This window comes from Lipotes vexillifer, unplaced genomic scaffold (assembly GCF_000442215.2).
Source record: "Lipotes vexillifer unplaced genomic scaffold, Lipotes_vexillifer_v1.1 scaffold671, whole genome shotgun sequence".
Taxonomy (NCBI): domain Eukaryota; kingdom Metazoa; phylum Chordata; class Mammalia; order Artiodactyla; family Lipotidae; genus Lipotes; species Lipotes vexillifer.
The window spans coordinates 1,478,085-1,491,032 of NW_006782851.1; the positions used below are offsets into that span (position 1 = coordinate 1,478,085).

The 12,948-nt window shown below is 47.7% G+C and overlaps 1 protein-coding gene across 1 annotated transcript in view; it reads left to right on the forward strand.

Moving 5' to 3' along the window:
* Nucleotides 1–12,948, forward strand: part of TMEM132C (transmembrane protein 132C) — a 369,817-nt gene that overhangs the window by 293,288 nt on the left and 63,581 nt on the right. Inside the window, exon 6 of the mRNA XM_007455455.1 lies at nucleotides 3,971–4,154. Within this exon, the coding sequence (XP_007455517.1) occupies nucleotides 3,971–4,154 (184 nt within the window). The remainder of the gene's footprint in view (nucleotides 1–3,970; nucleotides 4,155–12,948) is intronic.

Sequence of the window (12,948 nt, forward strand, 5' to 3'; positions counted from 1 at the left end):
TCTAATAAAGCCTTTCCCAGAGGAGACGTATGTGTCCTTTGCCTTCATGAAATACACGTGAAGTAAAATGAATCAAACGAAGCCTGGGCCAAATTCTTCTGTTCTCTTGGAGCTCCTTCCCTGTTATAAGGTTGATTTCTTCATTTTGTTAGTCTCATTTCTTTCTGCAGGCGGTAAGCTGTCATCAGTGTCTGACTTGGGAGCTGAAATCCCTTGCACTCCACCGTGGGGAGGTAAAGCCCTTTTGGCTTCTTAAGATACACCGAGACCTCATTTTCTTACAGGATGGAGTGCAACACCTAAGAGGCTTGATAAATTGGGTTTCCAAAGTCCAAACTTTATTGTGACTATTGGGGGAATTTATTTGCTTTTGGGTAAGAGCTTTTTTTAAGCCAATTTTGAAAATTTCTTTTGAGAGTTACTGCAATAAATCTACACTATTGACTTAGCAAGTAGTGGTTCTTGGGCTCTCTCTGGAGTCACTCAAGTGTTTAAATTCCTCTGTTTATTACTCCAGAGATATCACAAGCCCCATATAGGCTGGCATGGAGGGTTCTTGGTCCCTTCAAGGCAAAGGCTTAACAAAGATTTCAGCTGGCTCAGAGGGAGTAGGAAAGCACTGGCCACAGACAGAATTGCAGACAGGTTTCTTCTTTTCTTGGTCCCCATCTGCTAGCATAATGTATCATACCATGGTACTGTGTCTGACAGGAGCAGCTACCAAGTAAATGCACTGTATACAAATCTGAACAGCTCCCAGTTCATGATGAACAGCAGGGAATTGGCATCTATAGTCTGGCTTGTTCTCCGGGAGCTCCTGGACCAGCCCTAAAGGGGCACGTTTAAAAGGTGGCTTTTGACCAAACCTAAAGTCACAGAAGATGAACATAGTGTCAAGTCCTGCTATAAACAGGAAGACCTCACATTTGTTAACCTTTGGTCGTGCCAAGTTCTGTTCTAAGCGCCTGAGACATATGTGATTGTTTATTTATTCCTCGTATCAACTCCATGAAATGGGAAGGAGTTGAGCTCCCACTTGGCAGCTAGGGACAAAAGGGCAGAGCTGCCCAAAGTAACCAGCCAGTAACGGGTGACGCCAGGACGTGAGCTCAGGAGGTCTGCTTGGAAGGTGACAGCAAATGAGTCATGACACTGGCTGTGTTCCCTCGAAAGAGTCACGGGTCCTCTTCTTGCTTTTAGCCACCAACCTCCCTCCTGCCCTTTACCATTTCCTTTCTTTTTCATTCTTTAATGAAATGCTTCTTGGATGCCCAATATTCCCAGCATGTAACACTGGATCTGCTGTTGCTGCAGCAGGAGTGAGATGGAGGAAAGGGCTGTATCAAGGACCATCACACCCCCCGGGTTCGCTAGGGGTCCCATGGACCACGGTTTGGAAATCACCACACTGCATTGTCTTTAGGGCAGGAGTCTTCCACCTTAAAGACGGGGGTAGGTCGAAGGCACATTGCAAAATCTCTAGCATTATTCTCCGTGTAGGCATCCTTTAGGGGCCACGACGGGATCTTTGGATAACTGGATTTTTGCCACGTGCGGTACTAAGGAAAGTGAATTCTTTGTTCAAGAGGCTCAGATAAGCAACAGCTATATCCCCAGCGAGCACAGCCAAGTAGCCAGCTCTGCTGCAGATAAGGAGGTACCAAGGGAGGATGTTAATCCTGAGAGGGCAAGATTAAACCCCCTGAAATGAGGGAAGTCTTTAGCCGAGTACAGGGAAAGGCTGGCCAGAGCATGCAGGAGGGATGTCCGGAAGTTGACTTAAGCAGACCCCGATCCCTGCAGGCCTTAGCTGCTAGGCCAAGAAGGCTTAGTTTGGAAACACTGCAGATTCCAGACACGTCTCCCTCATTTTCCAAGACAAATAATTCACTCTTGGGCTTGCACAGCCCATGGCTTGAGGTTCCAGGCGCTGGATTCCTTTTTCCTCCCAGAGGGATATGCAGCAGCTCATAAATCGCTCTCATCCGGGCTCCACTTCCAGCCCGGAGTACCGGCAGGAAGATTCATGAGTCCCGGTGCTTTGGCTGGTGCAGCGACCTTGCTGTTACGTCCCGCCCCGGCCCTCTGAACGGGCCTGAGGGTAACAGAGGGAGAAATTAGTGTTCTGGCTACTGGGCAAGACCTGAAGATTGAGTGGGCGCATCTTGAACTGATAATCCCTTTAAACTGATAAAGGGAAGAGCTTCTCCGTGACTCCTCACAGTGGTACCAGCACATGCTTGGGATGCAGTGTTAGCATCTCTGGTGTTTCTTTCTTGATGTGCTGTGGGAGATCCCCCTCAATTCACCTGACACCAGGTGGCCTTGCCAGAAGCTGCCAGCTGAGAGAGTGCTAGCTGTTGGCCCACCACTTACTTAATATTTAGCCCTACAGGCAAAGAGCATTTGGGGCCCCTCAGCCTGGCTTCACGATCCTCCCTGGCCCACCTTACAAGCCCAGCTGTATGCCTGGGATGCCCTTCCTTGTTGCCTCCACCAATATTGATTCATTTGATTCAGTAGTTCCAGAAGGCTTCTCCCATTTTCCCCCTCTCTGACCTCCTAAAAACAAGGGCTGGCTAACTTTTCCAGTAAAGGTCCAGTTAGTGAATACTTGAGGTTTTGCAGGTGTTACATTACCTGGCATAATCATTCAGCCATATTCTTGTATGTAACACGAAAACAGCTAGAGACAAAACATAAACAAGCGGGCAGGGCTGTGGTCCAATGAGACTGTTTACATAAAACAGGTAGCAGGCTGCATTTGGCTGACGGACCACAGTTTGCCCATCTCTGTTCTAAGGAAACTTGCTTGGTGTCTTGTCATTTCATACTCGACCCCCAACTAAATTAGAAGAGAATGCCGTCGAGAGCACAGGGCTGGGAACTGGGAGAGGCTACATTCAGCTTGCTTCTGCCACTAACTGGCTGCGTGGTTGAGAACAAGCAATTTTCTCTTCCTGGGCTTTCATTTTGTCATCCGAAAACTGAGATGTTTGGACTGTCGGTCATTCCCCAAGCATCAGAATTGCTGGGGCAAGCTTGCTAAAAAATACATATATCTGGGCCCACTTCGAATACAGGGTAGTGGTCAGTTTTCTTAGTTGCAGACATCAGAGTCCCTTTAGCTAACTAGTCCCTCTAAAGAGAAGAGTGTTCCTTAAGGGATACTGGACAATTCCAGGAATCTCTAGGAGAGCTGTTGAATTGAACGTGTTTATTACAGAGCCAGGGACAAGGCAGACAGGGAAGAAACACAGACAAGAAAAATGACCAACTCTGCAGTGGACCTTTGCACTGGAAACATCACTTGGCATGATAATACAGGGGCCTGGATGACAGAACCACCACAGCTGCCCCGGAAGAACCCGGACCATGATGCTTGTCAGAAAAATCCTAATTTCCTTCCCCGCTGCCGCTTCGTAACCCATTTCTGCATCTAAGTACCAGCAGAGTAGCTCTGACAAGTGGAAACCTGGCTTTAGGCCTGCAGGTAGCTGCAAGGGAGTCTAGAAAGGGCATTTCATGCTTCTCAGCTTCTGTAGGAGGATAAGCTAGGAAGGGGTTGAAAGACGTTGATTTAGCCGCTTACAATATCTGCCACACAAACGACCCTGAACTTCAAGGGGGTCCATTGAGTTCCAAGGTCATCCAGGGTCCATGGTGCCAGGGTGAGGCAAACTGGATTAACTCACTGTCTGAAGAGCTAGTCAAAATCAATCCATCAATACATACACCGATGCTCAATGTTGAAGATTCTTCGGCCACATTCTCAACACGTGGGCGCTATTCCATCCCACCCGCCCAGGTCCCTAAATTGTAGTTGGTGCCAAGTCCCAGGTGCTATGCCTGAAAGGCATTTCCTTTGTCCTTACATTCTAGTTATAGTCGTGAGAACGGAGCAAAGGGACTGAATGTCCTTCCACCGAACAAAGTCAGCTTGAAGCTATTTTCCTCTGCTCTCTTCCAGAAGCAGCAGCTTATTCAATGAGGTTGTGCAGATGAACTTTGAAATCGCCAGCTTCAGCAGCCTGTCGGGGAGTCAGCCCATCACCTGGCAGGTGGAATACCCGCGGAGGGGGACCACAGACATCGCCGTGTCTGATATCTTCATCAGCCAGAAAGACCTGGTTGGCATCGTGCCCTTGGCCATGGTAAGACCGGTGTGATCGTGGATGCGCGTGCGATCGTGTGTTCAGCTGTCTGATTGTACCCTGGTGTCCCTCGTCTCTTTCCCAGGATGTTTGCTGCAGTTGTGTCATGGGATGTTTGCATTCACGATTTCCCCTCTTCCTGGTCTTTGGAAATTGCTGTCATCGTTAATCCAGCCTGTCTCAACCTCAGCTGTTTTCATAGCAGCTTCATGACATTTGCCAAATTTGTAGTATTTGCTCACTTGTTCTTCTTGAAATCTACTCCAGTTCTTTTTATTTCTGTTCCTTTCTTATAAGGAAGCCTTAGGTCACTATGTCTATTAAGATGGGTATGGTATGTTGCTGCTACAAACAACCCCCAAATCCTAGGTGCCTCATGCAATCTAGGTTGTTCTTGCTTGTGCCACGTGGTTTAGACGGTAGGGGGCTCTGTTCCAGGCGGTCCCTCAGGGATCTAGACTGATGGATACGTCATCATCTTGGAGCTAGAACATCAGAAACACGTGGCCTTCTTGGTGGCAAAGACAGAGGAGCAGTCAGAGTGGCACGCAAGCTCTTCTAAGCAATGGCCTACAAGTTACATATGACACTTTCACACACATCCTTGGGCAGAAGGAGTCCTGTGGCCCTGTCACATTTCAAGAGGGCAGGGGAAAAGTTGGGTGACTACCCCAGCCTCTGCCTCACTACACAGTAAGTCAACATGTGATTGACACAAGTAGAACACAACACAAATAGAGTCTACACAAACCCGTGTTACCAACTTCAAGCTAGACCCCATGCAGCTGGAACTGAGAAAAGAAGAGAATGATAAGGGGTTAGACTGTAACTCTATCCTGTGGTCACTCACCCACGTCTGCCAAGGCCTGGGACTATTCTCCAGGACCATGCCTGTGCACAGGTGTTAAGTCCCCCTTATGGAGATACATAGAGGGCGGCGTTTCAGAGGCACTGGAAGAGTGTTCTGAAGTATAGCCCCAGGGGTCTTTGCCAGAATTCGCCTTCATAGACATGGAGCCTGACATGGATATTCTAAAACTAATTTCTGTTCAGCTTTGGAATAAGCAGGCTTCATTGACACCAGGTTAAGAAATATATCGATTAGAAGTCTTTGAGTTCCATGTGACAGAAAACCCAACTCAAACTGGCTTAAGCCCGATGAGAAGTAACCAGCTCACATATAACTTAAAAAGTCTAGAAGAGAGTTTCTCAAATGTTAATGTTCACATAGGTCACCTGACGATTCTTCTCAGATGCAGGTTCTCATTTAGGAGGTCTGTGTTGGGTATTTTTTAAAGCTCCTAAGTTATGCCGATGCCTCTAGACAGAGACAGCAGAGCACAGGTTGAGTACCAAGGTTGCAGGTGTGCAAATGATGTCATCACGGAAGGTGGCTTCTCTCCCCCTCTCAGCTCTGTGCTCCTCTTGGCTAGGAAGAGGCTCTGTCCCCAAGGTGGCCCCTGGCAGTGCCATGCTGACATAGTCACAGCATCGCATCCAGCAGGAAGAGAGTGAAAGACCATTGCCGATCACCCAAGAAAACTCCTAGGACTGGCTCTGATTGGAATTGATTGGCTTGGCTTGGGTCACGCGTCTAACCTGGGAAGCCAGTCACGGAAGCCAAAAGGGCGTGATGCTCTGAATGGCCAGGCCTGGGGAACACGTCCCCCTGGAGCATGTCTGGGATCAGACGGAGGGCTGGTAGGCATGGTGCATGCTGGGAAAATCTGATTCCACTGAAAGAGGGGCAGTGGATGCTAGTCAGACACAGCAACAAATGTACACCGCAGGAGGTATTAGGATTTGTTAATACTCTGAGGTTAGAGAATGACTTCTCTTGACTTTTCATGTCCTAGAAAAGGCCTCAACAATCTACAGCCTATGGGCCAGATTCAATCTGCTGCCTCTTTTGGTACACCATGCAAGCTAGGAATGGTTTTTGCATTTTCAAATAGCTACATTTTGAACGGTGATGTAAGTCGCTTCTTAATATGCTCAGTTTTGCCCCTTGGCTCACAAACGCTGAAATAATTTCTGTCTGGCCCTTTAGAGAGAAAGTTTGCAGACCTATGTCACAGGACCTCGACACCAGTTCTAGGGTATAGGTGCCTAGTTCCCATGCTACCTATTTCAAAAAGATAAGTCCTGCAGATACTGTGAAAAGTAAAGTCATTATAAGTATATGAGATATGATTTTGGCCACGCTCTTTTTTCTGGCCGTGCCGCGTGGCACGTGGGATCTTGTGGGATCGTAGTTCCCCGATCAGGGATCAAACCCATGCCCCCTGCTATTTGGAAACCCTGAGTCTTAACCGTTGGGCCACGCAGGGAAGCCCCTGGCCATGCTTTTCAAGGGACTACAAGAAAGCCTTCTTTGAAGCAAGGGTATCATTATTATTGTGCTTATTATGTTTTTGTAATAGCTTTAAGGTAAAATGAAATTACGACTTACGTCACACCCAGAATCCTTTTGTGTGCAAATAACTGTAAATGAATTCAAACTGGCTTCATCCAGAAGGTCACAGAGTGGCTGACTGCATGGAATAGAGCGAGGACTTCCGCCGGCCGGATTTAAGAGCTCATGTGATGTCATCCTTTTGCTTCTCCTCGAATGTACAGTTTGACATCAACTGTGCAAAGTGATGTGGACAGTTAGGAACTATACTAGCGAGTAGACAATAAAAGAGGCAATTTGGAGGGATTTCTATTCTCTTATTTTCTGTATTTTCAAAGGTTTTTTTTTTTTTTTTTCCTAGAATGAGCTTTAGTACCTTGAGAAGCGGCCAGAACAGAAGCTTTTATTGGAAGGAAGCAGCAGATAAAATGGCAGTTTGACTAGAAGATGAGAAATTTTTTAAAAAACTGAACAAGAGGCATATCTTTATGTTACCTGTCAGCAGCCAGTGAGGCAACGGGTCAGTCTTTGAAAACAATTAATTGCCCCAATCGTTGCTCATTCTAAAGAAAAGCAAACTGCCGAAAGGTAACATAGAGGATTACCGAATAGGAAATGGGCCTCGTTGGGGAAGTTCTCACCTTAAAATCAGGCCTTCTCAAACCCCTTCCTAAATCCAGGAAGAAAAAGCCATGACGCCACCCATGTGATTCTCGGTGGCCTTCTGTCTCACCCAGCAGTACCTTCCAACTCCCAGTGAGTAAATGAGACGGAGGGAGCAGAGGACGGTGCCCTCAGCTCTCCAGCAGAGTGACCCTTCCAGGCGGGAGCCCCCTGGATCACACTGCCCGCCCCCAGCACCTTCCTGGGTGGAGAACTCGGCCTCACAAAGCCATCATTTACCCACTCCACCGTCAGACTTAACTCAGCGACAGGACCCTTTCCTTGCATGGGGGCAGGAAAGCTTCAAGGTCCAGCTCCTTGGCCTTCGAGCATCTCCCACCCCGCCAGTCCTCAGCCCCTGAGGACCTCAAAGTGCCCACATCAGCTGGGGTGGAAGAGAGGGAGGGGTCTGGCCGCTGGGACCAGGACGGAAGGCTGGTCCAGGGCAGCCTGGGGCCAGCACAGACTAGGAGATGAAGCTTGGGCTTCAGTTCTTCTTTGACATAAGAGAAAAGTATTCACATCACTTGTTGAGACCCCACGAGCAGAGGTCAGGCGCAGACCTCCATGTGACAGTTTCTGCAGGTTGGCGGCAGGGGTGCGGGGATGCTGGTCTCTTTTCAAGAATAAAGACGTGCAGAATCCACTCAACCTCACCCTGAGCTCTTACGAGGTGCAGGCACTGTGGGTGCCCATCGTGTTCCATCCGGAGGAGTCAGCAGTAAACAAAAAGGTCTTCCCCTCAGGGGGCAGGGGCATGTGGGAGGCAGACAGACAGAAAATAGGAAGCTATTTCTTAAGCTAAGACCAGGTCATGATAAGGTGCTGCCATGAAGACGAATAACACGGGACAGGGGGATGGCGTGTAACCGGTTCCCGGTTCTGTTCATGTCTCAGAGTTTCTCCCTGCAGTTTATTTAAAAATAAAACGGTAGGGGAGTTTCCTGGCAGTCCATTGGTCAGGACTCCGCAATCTCACTGCCGAGGGCCCGGGTTCGATCCCGCAAGACGCATGCCACGCAGCGAGGCCAAAAAAAAAAAAATGAAAATGAAAATAAAATGAGGTCCAAAATCCAATGACTGGCGTCCTTACAAGGAGAGCTCAATTTGGGTATCTGGAGGAGGCCACAGGTAGGAAGGCCGTTTGGGGATGGCGGCAGAGCTTGGAGAGATGCACGTACAAGCCAAGGAAAGCAAAAATTGCCAGCAACCTACAGAATCCAGAACAGAGGCAAGGACGGTTCTCCCCTAGCATTTTCAGAGGGAGCCCGGCCCTAGGGACACCTTGATTTTGGACTTACGGTCTGCAGAATCACAAGAGAATGAATTGCTGTTGTTTGAAGCCACCCAGTTTGTGGTACTTTGTTACTGCAGTTCTGGAACGCTGCTGTATCCCTATGCCTCCCCGTCTTGCTGCATCCCTGTCCCACCCCCGGCCCCATCTTGCCGCACGTTTGCCAGGGGCATGGTCCTCTCTGCGTACAGCTCCTGTCCTGTCAAAGAGGCTATTTTCCATGGTCCTCCTCTCTCTGGGTACCAGTAACTGGGCTGCTTGCCTCAGGCTCCCAGCTGAGATGGGCATCTGGGTGTTGCACCATCCCTGGCTGTTTCCTTTGATCCTGCCCACAGCTCTGTCATCACACACTCTCCAGTTCAACTCCTTTGAGTGGACCTTCTGTTTCCAGCCAGGATGCTGAGGGATACCGAGGGGTACGTCCTTCCCAGAGGACACATCACAACTATCCTCAGTCTGTGAGGGCAGAGGTTAAGGGATCTCATTGGGCTCTCTGAACCCCATGGCCAGATATTTCTACCCAGCAGTATCCCGTGGTTACTTCTCTGCATCCTTTGTTGTTGCTAAATTCAGAGAACCAGACTGGGGAATGGAACGTGCATTCGCAGGCCTGTGGCATTGCAGAGATGCTCTTGGACCCCCTTTCAATCTACAAGTGATGGATGACTTAACTTGGCTTTGAGGTCCGTGGGGAAGCGTGTTGGCAACATCCTGTGTTAGAGAAAGGCAAACACAGGCATTTCAGAGAATCGAGGGACATCTCCTTTGACAGGGGTGGAATAATATTATTTTTAAAGAGACAAAGAAAAGATAATGTGTTCTGATTTTCCCAAAACACCCTGATCTCCACGCTCCTTCTCTGACTTGAAGATTTTACATTTGTAATTCTCTAGGAGTATTTCAAGGATGGCTTTGATGCTCTCGGCAATTGAGAAACGTTTGTGCAGTTGAAAAATAACTATATGGACAGAATAAGTGTTTTCCTTGCCACAGCTGGAGATTTACTTTGGAATTCAATTTAAAAATGTCCCTCTCTCCAACTAACCAGCCCAGATTTGTGTCTAAAAAGCTGATCTATGACTCATCAGAAGCTGTTTTGACTTGGTGGCAATGGTTTCAAGGTTGCTGATTAATTATCCAATTAATGGTACCTTATTCACTGCCTGCCACAAAGAAAATGCTCCAAAAATGTGATTATGATTGTCATTCATGTTTTCACCATCATTATGTGATCTTGGGTTTCCCCATCAGTAAAAGGGAGGGGTGGGGGGATGAGCAATGGCTCAGGTCTTTCCCAGGCTTATACTTTCCATTATTTTACTTACATTGCGTAGAAAGTAAAAACTGCTCTAATTTTAAAGATTATATTACTTCGCTGGGGATGAGTGATGGAGATGGGGGAAAAAAGTGATTCTAACATAGGAAAATTAGCTGGAGGGACTCACAGGCTAGCGCTGTCTTCTTCCTCACCCTGAATGTCAGTCGGAGCCCACGTACTATAAGAGGGGACCCCAGGAGAGAAAACCGCATGCACCGTGGCACAATTAACTGCCAGCCCTTAGCAGACCAACTTCTCACTTTTTACAATGTCCATATACCACTGAGTTTATCCTTTACTTAATATTTTCTCTAATAGAGAACAGTATAGGAATTGGGAGCCAACTATGTTGGCTTAAGTCCTAGCTCTTCCTCTGAATGGCTGCGTGACCTTGGACACGTGGCTTGTCCTCTCTGTGCCTCATCTGTAGAGTGGGAATAGAAATAATACCAGACTCGTAGGACTGTTTTGAGAACTAAATGTACTCAGAATTCCTTGCCTGGCACTGGTAAGCCTTCAGGAAATGCTAGCTCTTTTACCTTAAGTAGTTCCATGTTAAACTTCTAATTATATTTAAAAGATCCCCTAAACACATGATGTTAGTATAGAAACGTTCACCCATGTGTAGTCAGAATCACCTTGGATGGGGGAGGGGACACCCCAGGGGAATCTGTCCGCAGCCCGAGTGACCCCAAAACCCCACGTTCCCAGTGAGAATGCGGTCACCCACCTCATGACCCCAGCCTTCCCTCTGGAATGTCAGAACAACAGTCCTGGGAGAGAGTGGCAAGAGAATGGGAAGTGGCAGATGACCAGGACGTAAAAATGCCACAGCACGCCTGAAGGGGTCTTTAGTCCCTTTGGGAATCACAGAGACCTCAGGCAGGTCTGTGAACTTGAACGGGAAAAATTCCACCTCCACGTTCACTGACAACCTCTAACCAAAACTCAGCATTTCCGCCCATTATGAACAGAGATCCCCCAAAATATTAGCAGCCACCACTGCACTCGTATCACAGATTTCCACACGTATTACTGGCGGTCCAGACACCCTGAAATACCATTTCTACTTTTCACTAATTGGAAATTATGGTCACTTTGCACCCAATCCTAGATCTTATTTTGAGGTACACTAACACAGAAGCTCATGCATTACTCTAGTTCAGATATTCTTTATATTTTGATACCTGTATTTTAGCACAATCGGCTTCCTTTGCAAGGCTACGTATTTTATTTTATGCATTTAAAGACTTTATTCTTTTTTAAATTAATTTTTATTGGAGTATAGTTGATTTACAACATTGTGTTAGTTTCTGCTGTACAGCAAAGTGAGACAGTTCTATATATACATATATCCACTCTTTTTAAAATTCTTTTCCCATATAGGTCATTACAGAGTATTGAGTAGAGTTCCCTGTGCCATACAGTAGGTCCTTATTAGTTATGTGTTTTATATATAGTAGTGAGTATGTGTCAATCCCAATCTCCCAGTTTATTCCTTCCCCCTTCTTCCACCTTTGGCAGCCATAAGTTTGTTTTCTACATCTGTGAGTCTGTTTCTATTTTGTAAATAAGTTCATTTGTACCATATCTTTAGATTCCACATGTAAGTGATATCGTATGGTACTTGTCTTTCTCTGTCTGACATCTCACTTAGTATGATCATCTCTAGGTCCATCCATGTTGCTTGCAAACCCCATTATTTCGTTCTTTTTAATGGCTGAGTAGTATTCCATTGCATATACGTACCACATCTCCTATATCCATTCATGCGTCGATGGACATTCAGGTTGTTTCCATGTCTTGGCTACTGTGAATAGTGCTGCAGTGAACACTGGGGTGCGTGTATCTTTTTAATTATAAAGACTTTATTCTGAGAAGGATTTTTAGGCTTCACCAGACAGTGAGAGATGCCCATGACACAAAATAAGACTAAGAGCTGCGGCCGCAGAGAATTAAACCCTCATCCCAAGCCCTCCGTCACCCCAGCCTGTGGGGAGAGGGCGATGCCACAGTGAACCTCTCCTTATTAAGCACCTACTGTGTGCCAGGTGCGGTTTGAGGTGCTGCCCAGCACCTCCACGCTCAGCATCCTTGTCCTTGCTGAGTCCTCCCCCTGAAAGTCTCCCCGCCACGCCTGGTTCCTGCAGACTCGGCCCATGAGGGTCCCCCTCCCCCCATAGCATCAACAGCTGTCTCCTGACACCCCATGCTGTTGTGCTACCATATCTTAGTCTCCTCATATCTGAGGAAATTCCTCTTTTATCATTCCCCGACATTCTCTTTTTTACGTTTTTATTTATTTTTTTAATTAATTAATTTTTTAATTTATCTTTGGCTATGTTGGGTCTTTGTTGCGGTGCACAGGCTTCTCATTGCGGTGGCTTCTCTTGTGGCAGAGCCTGGGCTCTAGGCTCACGGGCTTCAGTAGTTGTGGCGCAGGGGCTCAGTAGTTGTGGCTCGTGGACTCTAGAGCACAGGCTCAGGAGTTGTGGCGTACAGGCTTAGGTGCTTCACGGCATGTGGGATCTTCCCGGACCAGGGCTCGAACCCGTGTCCCCTGCATTGGCAGGCGGATTCTTAACCACTGTGCCACCAGGGAAGGTCCCACGTTTTTATTTGCTTACATATTTATTGCCTGCTTCCACCAGCCCTCCCCCAATCTGGAAGGTTGGCTCCGTGACAGCTGGGATTTCGTCTCTATTTCATTTCGGCCTAGAGTCCCTTACCATCCATTTGTTCCATCTTCCATCAAATATTGTCTGCTGGCCGGCTGTGCACCAGGCTGGGGAAACAGCAAAGAACAGGCCCTATCCCCGTGTGCAGCATCCCAGACATTATCCTGCGATGTCCGCTTTGAAAGTCCCCTGTGCGTCCGGGGCCCTTTTCCCCTCCCGCTGCCTCTCACCTAAGACGGCGGGTTCTGAGGTGCAGACGCACTCCCGCAGCACCGCCGTCTGCTGAGCCCCAGCACCCGCCAGCCGAGAAGACAGATCTTCACATCCAGAGGATGCTGGATCCTGGTCGGTTCCATGGGAAGGAAGTCAAGAACGGCCTGGAAACTACTGGACAGGATAACAGGCAGCCTCTTAAAGACTCCAGGTGGCCGGTGAGATGCTGCAGC